We start from the raw sequence: 23,091 nt of genomic DNA on the forward strand, positions 1-23,091 counted from the left end.
CTAACTTGAAGACACAGGACAGGGCCAGACGGGAGGCCCAGGGCGTCTCCCACTGCCTGACACACAAGCCCAGCCACCACCAGGTGGCGTGGGGTAGCCTAGAGTCACCAACCCAGGCAGGCCTACAGTGGGAGGTCACCGGGTCCAGAGCCTCGACCATGGGGAAAGCCTGAAAACAAGAAAATCACAGGTAAGCATCTCGGCTCAGTCCTGGTGCTGCCAGAATGGGAGAGAGGTGGTCCACTCAGACGCCAGGCATGGGTCATCTTTCTTGTGGGAGGCCCGTGTGACCCCAGCACAGCCAGGCTGAGAAGCTGCACCCCACAGAGGGCAAGGAGACTTGCCCACATGTCTCAGGCCCACACAAGGACCTTCAGCCAGAGGGGACAGCCTGGAGGCATGCAGGGTATGTGGGAGCCTGGGTCCAGCTGGAGAGAGCCAGGCTGGAGCCAGACCTCCACCCGCCCTGAACTGACCCAGCGAGAGGATGACAAGTAGGTCTGACCCAGGCCTGACTCAACCAACTGCAACAAAGCTTCCCAGCTCAACTCTAAGTCTTGCACAGCAAGGACAGGGGTGAAAGGGCAATGGGGCAAGAGGGCAGGGCTGGACAGCGGGGGCAGCAGGGCCAGGGCTGGGCAGGGAATGGGGGCCCAGAGGTGGCCTGGGCAATTCACCAGCACTGCACATATCAGCACCGAGGCTATGATCATGACTTAGCAAAAATGCCCAAGAGTATAAAAAACGAGCTAAGAAGGGCATATACCAAAGCAAAAACTGCCACGTCAGAGGATGGAGGCTGTGGACAGCTCCTCCTCCATCAGGCATCCATGTCTGTCATGTCACCTTCCCTAGGAAGCATCCCCTCCACAGAGGCCGTCCCATCCATCCCCACAAAACCCAATGCCCAGGCACCCTCCCCCAACTCAGTGGAGCCGGTCCAGGGCTGCCAGGTGGGAGAAACAAGGCAGCCCAGCCCCTACGCCCCTACCTGGGTGAGCAGGGCTTTCTGTAAGGCGTGAGGAGGGGCCCACCCAAAGAAGCTGGATGGGCCACAGGTGGCTCCCCGTCAGCTTCCCTGCCAGCAAGCCCCGCCTGCCTGGGGAGACTTCAGGCCACTCAGCTTCCACAAGGCTGGCAGCAAGTCCTGGTAGCATCAACCACCCAACCTAACACGGAGGCAGGGCAGCTCCAGCTCAGGGGCCTCCGGCGCCTAAAGGGAGGAGGAAGCAGGATGACCCTGAGCCCCAGAACCACCCGAACCTGCAGTCCACCCTTCTCAGGCTGTGCAGGCTCCCACTCAGCCCCTGGCTGTCTGGGTACACAGGGCAACATTCTGTATTTTCCTGTACCTCAGTTTCCTCCTTAGTAAACTGGGAAAATTTACTGAGGGGGGAATCACAGTGCCTCCCTCCTGGGGAGCAGATATGCTTCTAGAGCACACAGTGGTGCCCCACCAATATAAGCACGGCTATTTCTGTGTTAATAACAGCACTCTGACTTCCTCTAGGTCCCCCACAGGGGCAGCCTGGCCAGATCTGACCTGCACATGCAGCACCTGAGCCAGGAATACACAACCTCACAGTCGTACAGAACACCACACAGGGCCTGGTGCAGTGGCTCACACCTGTAATACCAGCACTCTGGGAGGCTGAGGCAGGCGGATCACCTGAGATCTAGAGTTCGAGACAAACCTAGGCAAGATGGTGAAACATCGTCTCTACTAAAAATATAAAACTTAGCTGGGCGTGGTGTCGTACACCTGTAATCCCAGCTACTCGGGAGGCCAAGGCAGGAGAATCACTTGAACCCCAGAGGGTTGCAATGAGCCGAGATGGCGCCACTGCACTCCAGCCTGGGCGAAAGAGCGAGACTCCCATGCAAAAAAGAAAAAGAAAAAAGAAGCACCACGCAGATCCAGGCGGGGTCTCCATGCGAGACCACTGGCCCTAAGCCTTCAGAAGACAATGCTCAAAGATTTAGTAACAATAATAATAAAAAGTGGAGGGGCTGTTCTGGATTGAAATTGACATGACAACCAGACAGAACACACGATCCTTGACTGGCTCCCAGATCCCTTCCCTGGAAAGCGCAGCTCACCCATCTGAGACCTCACTGAGCACCTCAGGTCCTATCCCGGAGTGCCTGGAGCGAGGCAGGGGGTGGAGGCCACGTGGGAACATCCTCCTTCCTATCAGGAGAAGCAGGCTGAAGTACTCAGAGGTAAATTGCAAATCGGTCAGGAAATCACAGACACAGATACACGGGACAGTGTCAAATACTAACAACTGGTAACTCCAACTTCTCTGTTGGTTTTTCCAAAGCTTTTCAAAATAAAATGTTGGGCGTAAACAAAAACTGAACTGCTGCCAGAGAGGAGAAAGCTTTGCCAGGGTTGGAGCAGAGGCTAGGGGGCTAGGGTGGGCACAAAGGAGGGAAGGAAAATCGTCAGGGCCCGCGGACGCCTGGGTGTGGGAGCTGTGGGCATGGAGGAGCCTGCAGATGCAGTGGGCATGTGTGCTGTGCTGTTCTCTGCAGGCCCAGGCAGAGGAGGGCTCCAGCACGCACAGACACTGACAGTCTTGGAGGGACGAGGTAACCAAGACAGATACAGCAGGCCCCTCCACCCATAGCTTGCCACCCCTCCTGACCAACAGAAACCCAGAAACTCACTATGCCCAGCCCCAGGGAACAGATCACAACCTGTTACTCCAATCAAGCCTTTCCCAGGTACCCACACAGCTACAGCTGGCCACACAAACCTATGCTAACCAGGGAGACCTGGTAAATATTTCTCTTTAAGGATTAAAATATGAACAAAGCCACTTGAGAAATGGGCCTTTTGGCTGCTTGGCCCCTACCTAACCACCTGTTTGTTTCCCACCATCAAATGTGGTTGTGATGCCTGGAGCCATGGCAGCCCTTCTGCAGCCATGAGGCCAAGCAAGACTAGGGACAAAATGCCAGCACTGCTGAGGACAGACGAAACAGAGATAAAGACCCATGTCCCAGCTGATGTTGCTGAGCCACCTCCAGGGCTGTCACCTGGCTATCTCCAGATTCCAGATTCTGAGTAGGATCAAAGGTTGGCATTGCTTCCCAAAGTCAGCTCACAGCTGAGAACTGTCCCAGCTCCTCCACCGGAGAGCAAGCACACACACTGCCTGGAAAGCAGGGGTTAGGGGCAGGTGGCGGGGAGTGGATACCAGAGGGAGCCCCAGTGGCCCTCCACCAACAGTCAGCCTGTTACACGCCTCCCTAGAGCCAGTCCTGGCTCATAAGATAACTGTGAAATGAAAGACAAAAAGGAGGAGGCCCCACACCTTCCCCCCCCCACCCCTCAAGAGCTTCACAATACAGTGGGCATTGTAAACGCTCTGAGAAGCAAATTCCACAACAGCAACTCCTGCCTGAACCACCACTCCCCGAACACATCTAGTGACAGCACCCCTTCTGCAGCCATGCTCAACAAGGGGTTCAAAACAGCACCAAGACCAGGAACAAACCTCAGAACCATGGCCTCCTGCAAAACAATGGCGTTAAAGACACTCCAGAGACAGATTTTAAAAGTCATGACACCCTGTGACTACAGCTGTATTTTTAAATGATATATGTGTGTAAACAAGGCGCACAAGGTACTATTCAAAAATAAAAGCAGTTGTCTTCCCTTGTGTTATGGGTGTTTTTTTTTTTCATTTCTGCAAACATCAAGTAGCTGTTGCATTTTTAAATTAATCAACTATCTTGAGAGACATTCTAAGTTTACGGGAAAACTGAGCAAAGAGTAGAGTTCCCATACACTCCCTCACACCCACACACAGTTTCCCTAATATTAACATCTTGCATTAGTGTGGTACACTTGTTATACCTGATGAACCAATACTGATGCATTATTCACTAAAGGCAAACGTTTACACGTGGGTTGACTCTGGGTGCTACACATGCTATGGGTTTTGACAAATGCATAATGACAATTATTCACCAGTAAAGTACCATAAAAATAGTTTCACTGCCCTAAAAATCTGCTCTTCATCTCTCCCTTCCTCTAATCCCTGGCAGCCACTGATCTTTTTTTTTTTTTCTGTCTTCATGGTTTTGCCATGTCCAGAATGTCATCTAGTTGGAATCATATGACATGCAGGCTTCTCGGGTTGGCTTCTTTCTTAAGTATTCATTTTTGGTTTATCTCTGTGTTTTCCTGTCTTTGCAGCTCATTTCTTTTTAGCACTAAGGAAGATTCCATTGTCTGGATGTGCCACAGTTTGTTTATCCATTCACCTGCTGAAGGACATCTGGGTTGCTTCCAAGTTCTGGCAATTACGAATAAAGCTGCTATAAACATCCGTGTGCGGGTTTTTGTGTGGACCTAAGTTTTTAACTGTTTCGGGTGAATACCAAGGAACGAGGTTGCTGGACTGTAAGAGGGCGTTTAGTTTTATAAGAAACTACCAAACTATCTTCTAAAATAGCAGTACCATTTTGCATTCCTACCAGTGATGAATAAGAGTTCCTGTTGCTCCACATCCTCACCAGCTTGTGGCATTGTTAGTGTTCTAGATTTTGGTTGTTCTAATAGATGTATAATGGCATCATGAATGGATTNTACTCCACATCCTGGCCCGTATTTGGTCTTAGTGTTCTGGATTTTGACCATTCTGGTAGGTATGCAGTGGGAGCTCACTGTTTGAATCTGCAATTCCCTCAGGACTTATGATGGGCAACATCTTTTCATATGCTTATTTGCCATCTGTGTGTCTTCCTTGGTGAGGTATCTGTTAAGCTCTTTGACCTATTTTTTTTTTTAGCTGATTGTTTTCTTATTGTTGAGTTTTAAGAGTTCTTTGTATATTTTGGATAAGAGTCCTTAAACAGATGGGTCTTTTGCAAATATTTTCTCCCCGGCTGTGGCCTGTCTTCTCTTTCTCTTGACAGTGTCTTTCACAGAATAGAAGCATTTAATTTTAATCAAGTCCAGCTTATCATTATTTTCTTTCAAGGACTGTGCCTTTGGTGTGATATCTAAAGTCACTGCCAAAGCTAGGTTTATAATTTTGGATTTTCCATTTAGGTATATGGCCAATTCTATTTTTTGGTGAGGGGTGTAAGGTCTGTGTCTGGAATCATTTATCTGCTTGTGGATGTCCAGCTGTTCCAACGCCATTTGTTGAAAAGATGATCTTGTCTCCATTTCATTGCCTTTGCTCCTTTGTCAAAGATCCGTTGACTTTATTCATGAGGGTCTATTTCTGGGCTTACTATTCTATTCCATTGATCAACTCTTCTGTTCTTTTACCAATACCGCACTGCCTTAATCACTTTTCTTTCCTTCTTTTCAAAAAATGTTAATATAATTTAATGAGAGCTAACTTAAATTAGAAGTCATAATCAAGTATTCTGGGAAATCCTTAGAATTCAATGCTGCAGGGAAGAGAATTAGATGTGAAAACTCTCAGAAGCAGGAAAACTTGAAGACAGTGTTGAGGCTGCCAACCTCCAGAGTCCCCACTCAGGCCTCTCCACCCAGCTGGGATTCCCGAAAACACAACATTCCCTGAACTGTCTATGGTCAGAGGCAGATCCTAGCTTGCTTTTCAAAAATCCCAGCTGCTGCTGTTCACACCCTTTTTCTTATCTGCAGCTCAAGCGCTAAGGCAACAGCGGAATGGGTGCCCACAGCTCCCGGGCAAGGAGACAGGCAGCCTCAGGAACCAGCCTCCACCTGCCGGGTCGCCTTGCTCTCCGCATCTCTGCTGGAGACAACTGTTTATTTTGCAGGGGAAGCAAGAGGGTGAAACAAGATTGACCTGAGACCCCTGTGTGCTCAGGTGAAACACACTTCTCTCAATAGTCCCCCCAGCAGAGAAGAGTAGCTAGCACCAACCACACTGCACAAATGGGTAAACCGAGGCTCGCAAAAACAAGTGCCTTCCCATGGCCACATACTGGGAACATGGCAGAGCTCTCTCACCCCTGGATATTTTGTATGCACCAGGGGCAATGTCCTTCCTGGCTAGGAGGCTCCCAAATCCCCCTTCCCACCACGGCAGGCAGATGCTGATGCCCCATCACAGCTGCACAGCCAGGGCGGACCACAAGGGAGACCCAGACACACGGCCCAAACCTCTGCTGGGCCAGGTCAAGTTCTTCTCCATCAATGAGGTGACCTAAAGCTCCGTGCCATCACCTTGGGTGTCTTCCAACTGCAGCCTGAAGCTAGGCCAAGCCACAGGCCCTGAGAGACACCAACGAAATGCCTATGGGCATAGAAGGGCTGCAGCTCCAAGCTGTTCTGGAAGGTGAGGGGCAAGCCCAGCCAGCCCATGACCACCAGCCAGCCCCACCCAGACCGTGGGCCAGCAGGGCCCAGGGGATGGGAAGAAGGGTAACTCCTGAGGGAAGGCACAGTTGTCCTTAAGGTGCAGCACAGCTCCCAATTTCGTTTTAGCACCTACAACTCGGAATGTGCTGCCTATTGTATGCATCATGTCTTGAAACGCTCCTGACATCCTGGGGCACCCTCCTGTCCCGGGCAGCCCCTCTGTGCAGGGATGTGGGTGGGGGGCTTCTCCTTCCTTGTGCCTCAGAGACTCAGTCCTGGCCCATCCCTGTGTACCTGGGCTGCCCACCTGGGCTCCCAACTCAGGATCAGCCTGGGAGACCTCATTCCCCACGAGGACCACCCTTGGCCACCTACCAAGCACTCAGGTTAAGCATGTCCCAAGCCAAGGCCTGCTCTTCCCCCAAATCCACATGTCCCCATCTCCCTCAGAGGACAGCAGCCAGCGGCCACATCCTGCCAGGCCCAAAATTCTGCCAATGCTGCCACCATGATTCCTACCTTCTCTCTCTCTCTCCTTTTTTATTTTATTTTATTAATTTTTTTTTTTTTTGAGACAGAGTCTCACTGTGTCGCCAGGCACCATGCTGGAGTGCAGTGGCACGATCTCAGCTCACTGCAACCTCTGCTTCCCGGGTTCAAGCAATTCTCCTACCTCAGCCTCCCAAGTAGCTGGGACTACAGGTGCGCCCCACCATGCCCAGCTAATTTTTGTATTTTTTAGTAGAGATGCGGTTTCACCATGTTGGCCAGGATGTTCTCGATCTCTTCACCTTGTGATCCGCCCACCTTGGCCCCCCAAAGTGTTGGGATTATAGGTGTCAGCCATCGCACCCAGCCTTTTTTAATTTTTTTTAAGATGGAGTCTCCCTCTGTCACCAGACTGCTGGAGTGCAGTGGCACAATCTCAGCTCACTGCAATCTCCGCCTCTCAGGTTCAAGCAACTCTTCTGCCTCAGCCTCCCAAATAGCTGGCATTACAGGCGCCCGCCACCACACCTGGCTAATTTTTTGTATTTTTAGTAGAGACAGGGTTTCACCATGTTGGTCAGGTTGGTTTCGAACTCTTGACCTCAAGTGATCCGCCCATCTCAACCTCCCAAAGTGTTGGGATTGACAGGCATGAGCCACCACACCTGGACGATTCCTACCTTCTCTACCTTCAAACCCAATCTAAATCCTGTGTTCTCCACCCTCAAATGCACCCAGAATCCAAAGCTTCTCCCCTCCCGGCCCCCACCCCACCTAGTGCCAGCCCTGTAGTCTCTCACCTAGATGGTGGCAGTCACCTCCCTGCTGGTCCCCTGCCTCTACCCTCATCCCCAACTGTCCCAAGCACCCAGAGAGATCCTGTTAAAACCTCAGCCGACTCCCGCCCCTCCTCCAGCCTCACTCAGAACTCCCCAACCTGCCTGACACATTTCCAAGTCTCTCAGGCTGTCTCCCAGAGCCGTGACCTGTCCTGCTCACTACGGTAGCCCCAGGCCTAGAACCAGGACACACACTCAACGAATGCTCAAGTCAACGTACATACAAGCCTGTGCTATGGAGACCCGGGCACAGGCCTCTAGAACCTTCAGGAACATCCACTCCCTCCCCTTCTCTTGATGCTATCTTCTGGCTAGCAGTCCAACAACAAAGCTTTACCCAACCTCAGCGTAACCCCCCGGCCATCCCTGGAAATGACAGGGCAGGGATGGGGGATGCATCTCAGGGCCCACGAGACCCTCCCACTGACCTGGAGCTCGTCCTGGCCTCGGTGAAGCCCGACACAGTCATGGCATGGCCACTTAGGTCCTCACAGCCCAAACGCCCCAATCCTGTCCTCCGCGGACGCCTCCAGCGCAGGTCCCATCTCGAGCCTCCTTGGCCTCTCCCAGCCCTGCTGTGTCCCAGCCCCTCCGTCTCCCTAGCTGCGAGCTGGTCTATAGGCTGTCCCTAACTTGGTCTGTCTGGTGTCCCGGTGACCACCTCTAGGTCACCTGGGTCTGTTTTATCCTCTGGAAAAGCAGCCATGCAGAGGAGAGCCCAGGATGAAGCCTGGAGATGCAGGTGACCCTGGAAGCAGCCATGGCACATGTGACCATTTGCGCCCATGTTTAACGTGAGGAAAAATAAGAACACTGACACTCAGCTGCCCCAGCCACATCCCACGCACTCCACAGGGCCCGTGGACACAAATGCAGAGGCAGGATGCTTCTGCTGCCACAGAAGCTTTCAGTGCCGCGGGAGGGCGTGTCCAGCTGTCCTGGCAGGCCTCCTAACACGCTGACGGGGACTGAGAAAACACCAGCTTTGGCAATAGCAAATCAAATGAGCAGCGTGTGGGGGCTGGCCCTCCACGCACCTGAGCCAGTGCTGGGGTCCTCCCTCCGGGGCTCAGAGAGTAGCACAGGTACACTTGAGTCCCACAGCAGCCTGGTCCTGATTCAGCTCAGCCAGGAGCCCCCAAGGCACCGCTAAGCCACGGGAGCACCTGTTTCCAGCAGGGAACAAGCTGTGGTGCCTGAGCTTCAATGTGCTCCCCACGACAGTGACCTGTGCAGGCTGCTGTCTGTCATCGCTGCTGATACACACCTCGCCACCAGCACTTGGGGGACAGATGCAGCACTGCGAGCTCGGTGCCCACGTTTCTGCCCTGGCGGGAGGGAGGGAAAGCCAGTCTGCACAGGCCTTTCAGGCAGCTAGTGCCAGCCTTTTTTGCCAACTAAACCAAAACCATGGTCAGCATGGCGCAGAAAACACCTCGCCCAGCAAAACAAATTCAGTGTTGGCATCCAAGTGATTTCAAATTACAACTCTCCCAATGCAATTAAGCACTTCGGAGATTTTTAAAAAGGGGTGACCGCCAGCTAAATCAGGTCAAGCCTTCTGATTGTCCTGCTTGTCCTGCCCGAGTGAGCAAGCGCCAGGCACCTCCTCTGTGCTCGGCACTGGCTTGCCCCCTCGTCTTCTCTTCTCCCCACGACAGCTGGGTCAGGGCTGAAAGCAGGCAGGGCTGGCAGCCGGGCCTCCCGCGAGAGGTCATCAGTGCAAAGCACTCAGGCTCTCCAGGGCCCCAAAACCTTGGCCTGAGGCTACGTGGCCAATGACATGAGAGGGCCTGCCTAGAAAGGTGACGAGGATCCCACCTGCAGGGGAAGGCAAACCAGCTCAGCACTGGCACTGGCGGGGCTGCCCGTGGCTGGGAGAGAGGCTGTCAGGTGGCTGGGCTGTTCCTGGAGGATGGGGGGGACCACCCGCTTGGCACAGGCCACTTGCAGTGCGCCTCAACTGGCATCATCCACTCCTGGACCTGGAAGATGGACAGGACACTGGGACACTGAGACATCAGCTGAGGCAGGACACATTGGTCCGTGAGCCCTGCCCCCACCGGGCAGCACCAGGCTGCAGCAAGACCTACTTTGTGACTTTCTGGGACTAGCAGCAGCGCCCCCACCCTTAGTCCTCTTTAGGATTCACACCGCTCTGCAAGGGCCCAGCAAGTGCTCTGAGCCGAGGAAAGGAATACACGTCTCCGAGAAGGAGAAAGACCCCCATGCTGGACGCAGGCCCCAGCACCATCTCGGGAAACTCAGGGAACTCAGGTTCCAGCCCTGCAACAACAGCTCAGAGGCAGTGGCACTGAGGTGCTAAGATCCTGTGTCCCCAAAGTCAGGAGTTGTTGACAGGGAGGCATCAGTGTTGTTAAAGGGGGTGAAAACCAAGCTTATTCCAGGTACCCGATGGAGACACAGTAGAAACAGGAAGATCCGGGAAAGGCAAAGAGGCTGCCTCCCTGGGTCTGAGTTGGCTGTGTTTTCTCAATGTGGTCGCCTGTGGCCAGCTCAAAGGTGGGACCCCTGAGCCACATGAAACGGTGTTGGTCCAGCAACCGGGGTAGCCACGAAGGCCGAGGAAGTCACGAAAGCTCAACACCAAAAGAAGGAGGGGACACGGTTGTGCTGACTCAGTCGAAGGTGGGAGAGCAAGGGGTGGCCACGGCACCACGCCAGGCACCCCCCATTGCTGTACTGTGACCTCGCCACCCCCCAGAGGAGGGTCTTGCAGAAAGTCAGGCCAGTGACCCAGATCGGCACCCCCAGAGTAGTGGGGCCAGCTATGGCAGGTGGTGGAGGTTCCCAGAACTGACAGGGAACCCTCAACCCTATCTGACAGGACAGGGGTCTGTGGGGGGACCAGGGCTGGCCAAAGATGGCCACGGGAACACAGGACATGTGGGCAAGGAGGAGGGCGGTGGGATTCTGGTGTTTCACTTCCTTCCTCGTTACCGTAATGTGTTCTGCTGCCAAGAATAAAAGTTCATTCAAGAGAAGAATGACAGGGAAGTATTCTAAAATGGCTTCCCCCACAAAAAAACAGCACAGGTTCTAGCTTTGCACATCTGGAGAATTCAGAAGGTGAAACACCTCACTGCCCTTCGACATAAGATAAATAAATACTACCTTCTCTACGGAGCTCTTTCAACACTGATTTATCAAAGGAAATCTGACGTCCTCTAAGCCAGGCTTACTAGGTCCACATGAAGGCATTTTCCCCAACTGGCAGGGAACCCTGAAAAACACAAGTGAGCTCATCGCCTCACAGTTCTCCAAGGAGGCCCCCCAGCCTGCAGAGGGCAGGGAGGGAGACAGGGCCCAGGCACCTAGGCAGATGGCAGGTGCTGTGGGCACAGGGGAAGAGAGGGATGGAGGCCAAGAGCAACATGAAGAAGGGCTCCTGGCTGCAGGCAACATCCCCCTAGACCTTCCCTTCACTGCGTAAAGCGTGACTCCCAGGAACCCTCCCCATGCCGGAATGCTGGGGGTCAAGGTGCAGGATGGCATCTCCACATAGTGGACTAAGAACCCCTCCCAGGCACAAAGGCAATTCACCTAGAGAAGGAGCGCCCACCTGTGGCCCTTCCCTGGCAGGGTCACCCCTCCACTCAGTGAAATATGACCCCACATCCCACCCAGAAGCATACTCCCTCGCAGAGTCCAACGCCCCTCCCACAGCCCTGATCTCCCTGTGGCCCTACACCGCACCCTCTTCCGCTCCACACACCCAGGACATCACGCAGGCAGCCCCATTGCCAGTCCCTCCAATAGCGCTGCACAAAGTCAGCCTGCACCATTCTACACACAGGCAGGGGCCCCCCTCCCCGATCCCACAATGTCCTGCCATCTCCTCACTGGTGACCTTAGGGGTGGTTCCATGTTCCCTCAGTCCTCACAGTTTGTGATGCAGAGGCTTCCAGCACAGCCCCAGCACACAGCAGGTTCTCGGCAAAGAGGGCTCTTCTAAGCAGGTCAGACTCCCTCTTGTGGAAAACCCTCTCAGATCAGAACAGGCAGAGGGAGCTAATGCCAAATGACACACATCGACCAGGGACAAATGTTGGAGGAGGTGGCTACTTGTTGGGGGAGGTGAGGGTCAGCTTCCCCACCAGTTTGGGGCACCAGTAACATCCCGGCAAGGAACTGCAACACACAGTCCAGAAGCACCTCTAAGTTGCTGTTCCCATCTAGAGACAAGGAGCAAGAGACCCCTGGACAGAGGCCAGGCTCCACCCCATGCCCGCAGGGGACAGACCCAGAGACAGAACCGCTTGCCTTTCCTTAAAGGGAATGGGAGCTGACAAGCTCCAAGAGTCACATGCGCCTGCAATGCCTCAGCCAGATCAGCAGGCTCCAGCTGCCGAGGTCTAACTCAAATCCAGCCTGCTGCAGCACCCCTCCCCCATCCGCCACCCTGCAGAGGTAACTCTTGGAGGCAGCACCCAAGGCTGCTCGGCATGCCCTGCCAGGTCGGTGGGCAACAGCAGTTAGACTGCTCACCAGAATCAAGAGTCATCTCCCCTTTCAAGTCCTCTCTCCTCTCTGCCTTCCCATGCAGCAGGAATGCCCAGAACACCCCAGGACCCCCAGATCACAGCCTCCTGCCCCACCCACCGCCTCTCCTGTACCATTGGAACCTGCAGGACCATGAGGGAGGGGTGCTGTTCAGTCCCTCCTAAGGAACTCACACAATGCCACTGTCCCGTCATGAAAAGCCACATCTCTGAGGCAGAACCAAGGGGTGGTAGAGAGGCAGGTCTCTGGAGCTCTTTGTCTTGGGAGAAAGGCTGACGATAGGTCGACACCACCGAATTAGCCAGGCTTGCACACACATGCAGGCCATCCTGTAGGGGCTGAAGGATATAGCAACCGAATCCCATTTCTGAGCCAGAAATGTAAGCGTCCTGTAGTGTGGCCGGCAGCCCCAGAGCACAGCTTGCCCCAGCTAGCCCCAGCCCTGTGTCAGGCCTGGACTGGACGGCCAGCTAACTTTACAGGCCAACGGAGTACACTTACACCTCCGATTGGCACTCTCCCAGACTGGCTCGCAACTGACAGCTGCCCCTCTCCAAGGAGGGAGGCCTGTATAAACACCCCCTGGACAGGCACGGCCTCTGTTTCCAAGGCTGGCCCAGGACAGGTAGGGTGGCTGTTTACATAATCTTCCAGAGCTGGGGCTGACACCAGGGTGATGGCAGGATTATGAAAAACGCATGCCTAGAGCCTCTGCATCCAAGAAAACCCCCACCCGCATTCTGCATGACTCGGTTTTAAGACCTCTCACACGTCCATTTTGTGAACAAATGGAGCTCTCAGAGCAGCAGAGGCGACTAACCACACTTCCAGGCCTTGCCCAGCCGGCCGCAGAGCCCTACCAGACACCACCTCTGGGTCACAGACCCCTGGGTCAGAAGAATTCTCTGCAGGTATCCCTGCTGGAGCACCCACAGCTTGGGGGACACAGGAAAGTACTAATTTTTGGGCAGCTCAGAGCCTCCAAACTGCCCTGTGAGCGCACACATCAGGCCTTGAAGCCGCCACGCTGTTTTGCAAAGACACAACAGTCCAGACCACCTGGGTCATTAAAGTGGGTCATCAGGACTGGAGAAGCCGCAGCCTAAGAGACACAGCGTCCAAGATCCACTCTCCAGGGCCTCCCCTACGCCCAGGGCGCGCACACTTAGACGAAACGCAACCAGAGGCCTGCCCTCGCCACGAGCTGACTCACAAACGTGCGCGCGGACAAAGCCGGGCCCCACACGCCGTCCGCACACCTGGCACACATCCTGCCGGCCACCCACGCAGAGGGTGACACACACAGCGCCCTGCCGCCCCCAGGGCTTCTTAAGGCACAGCGCAGGAGCAAGGACGGGCCCAAGGACGCGACCGCGGACAGACCCTGCGGAAAGCCCTCTGCGGGCTGGCGCACCCTCACCTGCAGCTCACACCAGGCCACCTCCACCCAGGTCTCCGTGTCCAGCCCCTTGTAGACGGTCTTGAAGGAACCGCGGCCCAGCTCGATGTCGAACTTGAGGAAGCGGCCGTCCAGAGAAGTGGCCACTGCCTTGAGATCGTCCTCATCGTCCTCCTCCTCTTCGGGCTCGTCCCGGCGTGTGCGCCCGGGCTCAGGCTTTGCCTCGGTCGCCCCCTCATCTTCCTTCCTCACTGTCGCCGCCGCCTCCTCCCTGGGGCCGCCGTCGGGGGCAGGCGCGGTTTCGGCAGCAGCTGCGGTGGGGTCCGGGACGGGCTCCTGCTTGACCAAGAGCTCGGGGCCGGCGTCCGCCGGGGCTCCGGGGGCTCCAGGTGGCGCGGCCGGCGCTGCGGGCGCGGGGGCGGCGGGGCGTCCACGGGCGCGCTCCGCGATGAGGCGGCGCGTCTTGCAGAGCAGAAGTACCCGGCGCTGCAGGGGCTGCGGGGGTTGCGGGCCCGGCGCCTCGGCCGCCTCCAAGCCGGGCGGCTCCTCCTGGTCCGACTCTACCACGCTGCGCCGCAGGAAGCGCTGGGGCCCCGGCCGCGCCGCCTTAGCCCGCGGCTCCGCCATGCCCGCGGGCCCTGCGCCGCGCCCGGGCTCCATCAGCGCGCCGGGGGCGTCTCGGCGGCCGCCATCGCCGTCCATCTCTGTGGGCCAAGGACACACAGGCTCGCGTGAGCGCCGGCCCTGCCGCACCTGCCCAGGCCGCGGGATGAGACAGCGCCGCCCCGGGCCCGCGCCCTTCCCAGCCCCGGCCGCTGAGAGAGCCTGCGGGGCTGTCTCTGGGGGCCCTGGGAAACAGGGGCTGCAGACGGGACCAGAGGATCGGGTTGGGGAGGAGGGGTCCGTGCCCCGCTCAGCCCCCGGCGGCTGCGGACAGGGACGGGCCTGTGCTGTTTCTGGAACCCGGGGAGGGAGGATCTGCTAGGGTGTCCCTGAGGGCCCCGGCGGGTCTGCAGAAGAAACCTGGAGGCCGGCAGAGGGATCTCGCGCCCTGCCCAGCCCCGGCCCGGGAGGGTCCTGCTGGGCTGTCCCGGAGGCAGCTGTAAAGGGGATAAGGAGGCCCGGGAGTGGGAGGAAGGCACCGGCCGGGCGGCGGCTCCACAAAGGACGCGGGCCCGGGGCGCGGGAGGGGCGCGCGGGGAGGGGGCTGCAGCGCCGCGGCGCGCACACAAAGGCGGCGGGCGGCGGTGGAGGGGCTCTGCACTCACAGGGCGAGCGGACGCCGTCCATGCCCGCGGCCGGGCGGCCGGGGCGGGCGAGGCAGGCACAATCACGCTTCGAGGCCGGGGTCCGAGTTCCGGGCGAGATCCGCGCTGTGGTGGGGGCCGCGGCGACGCTCCAGCTCCTGCGCGCTGCTTTCTCAGGTCGGGCCACTGCGGGGCCGCGCTCCCGCGTGCTCCGGCCGGCTTCGCGCGGCTCCGCTCCCGCACCGGCTCCGACCCGGCGCGCGGGGAAGGCGGGGCTCCGCTCGCCCCGCCCCGGGCCAGCGCAGGGGGCTGGGCCTGGCACGCCCACCTGGCTGCGGACTGGCTGGCGGGAGCGCGCGGCCACCTGCGGGCCGGCTACCTGGGCTCCCACCCGCGCCTCTGTGCTCGAGGCAGCGCTCCTGGCCTTTGAAGCTCTTTGGAACGCTCCTCAGGGCTGTCGATTGCAGAGGACCCCGTTTGTTCCTGAGAGGAGGCAGCAGGCTCAACGCCTCAGCACGCCGCAGCCCGGCGCGCCAGACCTCAAAGCCCTGAGCCAGGACAGAAGGCAGGCTGGGAAGAAAAGGACCAGGGGTACCGCCATCCTCGGGAGCCCGGCCTGGGGCTAAGCCTGGTAGGGGTCAGCGTGTCCTTTCCTGCCCTCACTTCACCACCGGGAACCATGAGGACCTCATCATCACCCAGGGACTCGCTGGTGATCATTTTGCCCATTTAACAGTACAGCAAACTGAGGCCCCAAAGGCAGAAGTTATATGCCCTAAATCCCAGAACTTCCACTACAGAGGCTGAGCTGGAATGCTTTGGATGGGATATGGAGAGGCTTTCAGAAGCCCCTTGACCCAAAGGGTTCTTCCTTCCCACCTCTTCCAGATGCCACCTGTCCTGAGAAGTCTTCTATGATCTCTCTCTCCTCCTTCCTCCTCTAGACTCCCATGGACAAGCTCTCTCTTGGGCGTCTCTGGGCCTACTGCCGCAGGTGGGCTGTGTCAGTAACTGTACTGCTAAGTTCTGAGACTTACTCTAGGCAGCGCCCTGAGCTAACACTCACCCTCACCCTAGCCTCCATCACCCTAGGTGGGGGAACTGAGGCACAAGGGAGATACCAGGGTATTCTCATCTCAGTCCCCCCATCAGATACACACACACTTCCAGAGATGAAAAGGCACTCCTGGGCTGTTGGCCCTGGAGCCCCTGGCACAAGGTAAGTCATGTGACATAAAAGCCAACAGAGGCAATACTTTACCTTCACAATGCTGAGAAGAATATGCCAAGCCGACTGTTACCCATAGAAGCAGGACTTCCTGGGGCCCCGCTGGGCACTGGCACTGGCTGAAACTAACTTGTGAGGAGCAACAGTGCACATCTCTTCCCAGCTCTGGGTTCAGCAATGCCACCCTATAGCCTGAAATTAGCAATGCTGGGAGTATTTACGCTATGGAAATTGGTAGACACCTCAAATCAGGACTTTTTGCCCCAGAGAGCCAGTAGTTAAACAGTATGCTAGGCTTGGGACTACGCATTTGGCACTTGCCTATTATTTATATAATCTAATCCTCACATCTACCTTGTGAGACAGCCGTTCAGTCCAGGGCTCAAGTCCGCTGGCATGAGCCCAGAGCCCACTTGAGGAGGAGGCCAAACAGGAGACATCAGCTTCTCAGGACTGAGACGCCCTGAGGGACAGGGGTCTAAGTTGCACCTCCTGGGGCAGGAGTCTTCCAGGTAGAGGTTGGAAGTGGAGAAGGATCTTTTCTGTCTTCTCTTGGAGGCTAAAGACACCCAGCCTTGCTCCTAACCAGCTGAGTGACCTTGGGCAAGTCCTGGCCCTCCCTGAGCCTCAGTATGCTGCTCTGCAGAGCAGGCTGATCATCCTGGCTTGCCCACCTTAAGAGGCTAACTATTCCCTGGGGATTCAGTCAATCTAGGAAGGGCACCAAGTCCACAGACCTGTTCATTATGTGTGTATTCAAGCCAATCCAAGGGAAAACCAGGATGGAACGGAGCTAAGCACACTCTGAGACCAGCACACACCTATCTGGCCTCCTCCTGCTCCCAACAGGCCACACTGGCAGTGTGTGGGCAAAATACCTGCTGGCATAGAAGGTTCATCAGCACCCATGGCTGCGCCCACCCACACTTGTAGATATGAGTGGGAAAAGATGGCTATACCCACAAATCAGCAGGGAGCAGCCCAGGCTGTGGGGAGTGGGGGACAGCCTGTCCCTGAGAGAATACTATGTACTTTCTGAGCCCTTAGGGGTGATTTCATGCAGCTCTGCTTATGAGGCCTCTCCATGGTGGAGAGCTCATTCTCTCTGCCAACCCATGACCATTAGAGTGCACAGCTGAGTCAGTAGTGGACAGGTCACAATTTCCTTTGCAAGGAATCTCAGGCTGGGCTCAGGAGCGAGCTCCTGGCATCCTGGCAGATGGAGCCTCAGGGATCCGTGGACAGACCTTGGAAATGAGGACTTTATGGCACTGGCTGTGTGCCGTTTGGCAGGTGACTGGATATCTCTGAGCTTCTATCTCCCTGCTGCTAAGACAGGGTGTGTAAGTACAGTGGTCTGCTTTGCTGGGTGTCCTGAGGCTGTATGACCCAGGGTCATGATATCAGCATTTGTCTTTTTGGGGTCTTTTTTCTTTTCAGATGGAGTTTCGCTTTGTTGCCCAGGCTGGAGTGCAGTGGTGGGATCTCAGCTTAGCTCACTGCAACCTCTGCCTCCTGGGTTCAAGCAATTCTTTTGCCTCAGCCTCCTGAGTAGCTGGAATTGCAGGCGCCCACCACCAGGCCCAGCTAACTTCGTATTTTTAGTAGAGACGAGATTTCACCATGTTGGCCAGGCTGGTCTTGGACTCCTGACCTCAAGTGATCTGCCCACCTTGGCCTCCCAAAGTGCTGGGATTTGTCTTCGATTTTTACAACAGATGAGTACATTGAGGCCTCTGCCAGCGACTTTGCAACTTTAAGTAACTTTCTGAAGGCCTCAGAGTGGAGAGGGTAACCTCTACCCACAGCTATCACCTCAGCTTCTGCAGTGCCAGGGAGCCCCCTTGGTGAGACAAGTTTCTCTCAAGTCCAGGTTATGCTCCAGACTGATCCAGCCAGTGGGCACGTGTAGGCACACACCTGCTCCACACAGATGCAGTTTCAGGAGCTGGGCCCCAGCAAGCAACAGGACCATGGTGTCAGTTTGCTCATCTGTGAGATGGGCATAATGGTCATGCCCAACAGTCTTGGTACACAGGAGGCATTTAACAAATGCTCAGGGAGGAAGGGAGACAGGGCCAGCCCCACTCCCTCTGCTCACCTCAGGGCCCATCGAGGGTCACTGAGTGAAAGGAAGAGCACGGTCTGGCCGTGCCCAGTGGAAGCTCCTCCGCATGTGCTCCCTGGGGCAGACCTGCCTCTCAGTGGGGTCAGGCAATCTATCTAGTGCTCAGGTCCAGTGTAGCCAGGACGCTTGCCCGAGTGCCCCCTGGGTCACACCATGCGGAGGGTACCCTGGTGGGGGCATTGGATGGGGAGGACAGTGCTGGAAGAGCAGAGCCCAGGGAACCCTGCAGCCAGGCAAAGTGGCTCATGCCTGTAATTCTAGCACTTTCAGAGGCCAAGATGGGCAGATCATTTTAGCTCATGAGTTTGAGACCAGCCTGGCCAAGATGGTGAAATCCCGTCTCTACTAAAAATACAAAAATTAGCCAGGTGTGGTGGAGCACACCTGTAATCCCAGTTACTCAGGAGGCTGAGGCAGAAGAATCACTTGAACACAGGAGGTGGAGGTTGCAGTGAGCTGAAATGGCGCCATCGCACTCCAGCCTGAGCAGCAGAGCAAGACTCTGTCTCAAACAAATAAAATAAAGAATCCGGTTCCTCTGTTCTTCAAGGTACAGGGCCCAGCAGGGCATCAAGGGGTTCAAGGTTGACTGACAGGTCCACAGAGGGAGGGGCTCCACACCCCGAGGAGGAAATAACCAACACAGTCCTGCAGCCCCTGGTGAGCGGCCACCTGAGGCACCAGGGCCCACCCCCAGCCTGTCTGATGGTGCAGGACTGGGTGGCGCCAGTCCCTCAGAGATAGGGGACAGAGCCCTGTGACAAGCTAAGGGGCCTAGCTGGCCAACGACTGACATACCGTGATGCTGAGTTGATACCGGCCCATTCGTGGTGGAAAACCAGCAGCATCCTCCAGCGTGACGTATTCCCAGGGGCCATGACAAATCATCCTGCACGGCTGGCGAGACTTGGAAATGAGGCTGTGTTAGCAGGGACTTGAGGCTGACATTTTCAATGAAATATCCAAGGTTGGATTCGTTGGGGACCAGAATCGGCCAGGGTGACACTTGCTTTCAGCGTATGTCCAGAGCAGAGCGTGTCACATGAAGGGCAAGCCAGGGAAGTGTCGGGATTTTGCTTCTTCAGGGTATGACCTTCCCAGGGGCAATCTGGTCACATCTTGATTGCCCCCAAGCCTGGGCTGCCACATGTTCCCTGTTGGCCCACAGGGGAGAGTGACATCTGGGCCTAGAGAGATGGGGGAGAATGTGGGGCCATCATCGAAGGTCAGAGGGAGCTCCGGAGTGGGTGTGCCGTGGGAGGGGATGGTGAACTTGGCTTGGCCTGCTTCTCTGCTGCTGCTAGGGACATCGGTCACCAGAGCCAGAGACAGGGGTCTGGAGGGCAGAGGAAGGGGATGCCATGTTCTAGAACACAGTCTTTATTTCTCTGTTTTTAATAATTTTAAAAAATTATGTAACATTTTCTTTACCCCCAAATTTCAAAACACATTGATTCTTAAATAACAGGTTTATTTAGATATAATTCATGTACCATAAACCTCATTCTCGTAAAGTGTGTGATTCGGAGGTTTTTAGTACATTCAATGTTGTGCAACCATCACCTCTGTCTAATTCCAGAACATTTTCATCATGTCAGAAAGAATCCCTGTCCCCACTAGCAAACTCTCCCCATTCCCTCCTCCCCTCAGCCCCTGGCACCCACTGGTCCACTTTCTGTCTCTGTGGATTTGCCTATTCTGGACATTTCACATAAATGGAATCATACAATCATACAATCATACACCTTTTATGCATTCTTTCACTGAGCATCATGTTTTCAAGGTTCATCCATATTCTGTAGCATGTATCAGAATTTCATTTCTTTTTTAGGTCCAAGTAATATTCCGTTGTCTGGATATATGAAAATTTTTTTTTTTTTTTTTTGAGACGGAGTTTCTCTCTTGTTGCCCAGGCTGGAGTGCAATGGCAAGATCTCGGCTCACTGCAACCTCCGGGTGCAAGCAATTCTCCCGCTTTGAACCTCCACCTCCTGGGTTCAAGCAATTCTCCTGCCTCAGCCTCCCAAGTAGTTGGGATTACAGGCCTGCACCACCATGTCTGGCTAATTTTGTGTTTTTGGTAGAGACAGGGTTTCTTTGTGTTGGTCAGGCTGATCTCCAGCTCCCAACCTCAGATGATCAACCTGCCTGGATTACAGGCCTGCACCACCATGCCTGGCTAATTTTGTGTTTTTGGTAGAGATGGGATTTCTCCATGTTGAAAACTCCCAACCTCAGGTGATCCACCTGCCTCGGCCTCCCAAGTTGCTGAGATTATAGGCATGAGCCACCATGCCTAGTCAATTTTTTTTATTTTTTATTTTTTTGAGACGGAGTCTCGATCTGGTCACCCAGTCTGGAGTACAGTGGTGCAATCTCAGCTCACTGCAACCTCTGCCTCCCGGGGTCAAGTGATTCTTCTGCCTCAGCCTCTGGAGTAGCTGGGATTGCAGATGCCCACCACCAAACCCAGCTAATTTTTTGTATTTTTAGTAAGAGGGGATTTCACTGCAGTGAGCTGAGATCACGCCACTGCACTTCAGGCTGGGCAACAGAGTGAGATCCCGTCTCAAAATAAATAAATAAATTTATAAGGCCAGGTGCAGTGACTCACTCCTGTAATCCCAGCACTTTGGGAGGCTGAGGCAGGCGAATCACCTGAGGTCAGGAGTTTGAAACCAGCCTGGCCAACGTGATGAAACCCTGTCTCTACTTAAAATACAAAAAAAAAAATAGCCAATCGTGGTAGTACACATCTGTAATCCCAGCTACTCAGGAGGTTGAGGAAGGAGAATCGCTTGAACCCAGGAAGCGGAGATTATAATGAGCCAACATCGCCCCATTGCACTCTAGCCTAGACAACAGAGTGAAACTCTGTCTCAAAAAAAAAAAAAAAAAATTACAAAACAGGCCAGGCATGGTAGCTCGCGCCTGTAATCCCAGCACTTTGGGAGGCCAAGGCAGGAGGACTACCTGAGGTCAGGAGTTTGAGACCAGCATGGCCAACGTGACGAAGCCCGGTCTCTACTAAAATACAAAAAATTAGCCAGTTGTAATGGCAGGTGCCTGTAATCCCAGCTATTCGGGAGGCTGAGGCAAAGAATTGCCTGAAACTGGGAGGCAGAGGTTGCAGTGAGCTGAGATCGCACCTCTGCACTCCAGCCTGGGCAATAAGATTGAAACTCCATCTCAAAAAAAAAAAGTGTTTTAAGTCGTGCCCAGCGTCACTACCTCAACATGATTCCTGCCGCAGGCCCTGCAGCAGGTACACATCCATCTGTGTGCAGCTGTCTGCACGAGAGTGCAGATCAAATAAGCGAACGTGATCGAACATTTTGCTTCTAACTACAGAGGGATTATTTAATTTTACTTGATTAGGCTCATACCAGATACAAGGTCATATTTCCTGGTTTGCTTTAGCCCCTCAAATGTCCTGGGATGGCAAGTATTTGAGATCCCCACCAGGACTCCTGCTAAAGGGGGGCCAGTCCCCGGTGTGTACATCATTGCCCCTCAGCCTCCACTGACCAGATCACTGCCAACTGCACCAGGGAGCTCCTTGCCCCGGGAACTGGAATGAGAAATCTTGAGAAGCTGGAGGTGAGTCGTGAAACCCCAGGTAAGTCTTACAGCTGAAATAATGATACTAACAATAATAATTGCCACCATTACTGGGCACGTGGTGTGTGCTCGGTGCTGAGCTAATACTTTGCAAAAATTCTCTCATTTCACCCTCAGGACCCCCTGGGTGTGCCACCATTCGAAGATGGAAATTCGGGATGGAGAGGGAACCCATCGAGACCGAGCTCCACACCTAGCAGGTCAGGCAGGCCAGAGGTGAGCCCAAGGGGGGCTTGTCTATGACTCCATCCTCCAGCTGCCATCCAGCTTGTCCCCAGGCCTCTGTGACAAGTCCTGTGTTCCCTCAAGGCTTCTCTCTTGAGACGCCTCTCTTATGGACAGACAGTTAAGTCATGACCCTCCTTTAATTCTACATTGACTCCAGGCCCAACCCTGTGTGTTCACTGCCCTCCAGCATAGCCACTCACTGCTGAGGCCCTGAATGTGGCCTTTCCCCTTGGCCCTGACAGTTCGTGCCAGCCCCAGCTCAGCCTACGACCACTGTCTTATACCCACTGCCTGTAAATGAAGTCAGCTGTGTAGACTGGTACAGGCTTTCTGAAAGCAACTTGGGACCAGAGCAAGAGCCTAAAAATTGTTCTGACCCTTTAAGTCAGTACTTCTCTTCTGGAGAATTCACATTAACAAAGTGACCAGCGAAGCAGATAGTGTTGTATAAAGATGTTCACTGAAGGATTATTTATAAAAAACATTATGAATAATATAAATAGTTAAGGAAATAGTGCTATTCGTATGTAATCAAATACGGTCGAGCTGGTTCCCACTCATAATACCAGCACTTTGGGAGGCCGAGGCGGGCAGATCACTTGAGACCAGGAGGTCAAGACCAGCCAACATGGTGAAACGCCGTCTCTACTAAAAATACAAAATTAGCCAAGCGTGGTGGTGGGCACTGGTGATCTCAGCTACTCAAGAGGCTGAGGCAGGAGAATCGCTTGAGCCCGGGAGGCGGAGGTTGCAGTGAACCGAGATCGGACCACTGCACTCCAGCCTGGGCAACAGATTCCGTCTCAAAAAAAAACCAAAAAACAAAAAAAAACGCTGAGCCACTTAAATGCTCTTCTTGGAGCTGTGTAATGATTAGAGATACTGTGAAGTGACAACACGCAGGAAGAAACGCTAGAAGGAAATACACCAAAGTGCTGCCAGTGAATGCTTCTGCCCTTGCGCATCCGTCTGCATTTCAGACAAGAGGCAGTTCCATCCACCGCCCCCCGTGTCTTTAGACGGGGGATGCTGACACACTCCCAATGAGGCCGTGAGATGAAGGAAGGGG

The 23,091-nt window shown here is 54.8% G+C and overlaps 1 protein-coding gene across 13 annotated transcripts in view; it reads right to left on the reverse strand.

The window, feature by feature from the left end:
- The window catches only part of WNK2 (WNK lysine deficient protein kinase 2), a 139,257-nt gene extending 124,173 nt beyond the window's left edge, over positions 1-15,084 (reverse strand). For 11 of the 13 annotated variants that reach the window (XM_037745142.1, XM_017546902.2, XM_037745141.1 and 8 more), the window contains exon 1: positions 13,592-14,272. In XM_037745142.1, the coding sequence (XP_037601070.1) occupies positions 13,592-14,272 (681 nt within the window). Of the gene's footprint in view, positions 1-13,591; positions 14,288-14,838 lie in introns of those variants that run through there. The other 2 variants (XM_017546895.2, XM_017546892.2) reach the window with 2 other exon arrangements.
- Between the last annotated feature and the right edge of the window lie 8,007 nt (positions 15,085-23,091).

Source organism: Cebus imitator, unplaced genomic scaffold (genome assembly GCF_001604975.1).
Source record: "Cebus imitator isolate Cc_AM_T3 unplaced genomic scaffold, Cebus_imitator-1.0 Scaffold192, whole genome shotgun sequence".
NCBI lineage: Eukaryota > Metazoa > Chordata > Mammalia > Primates > Cebidae > Cebus > Cebus imitator.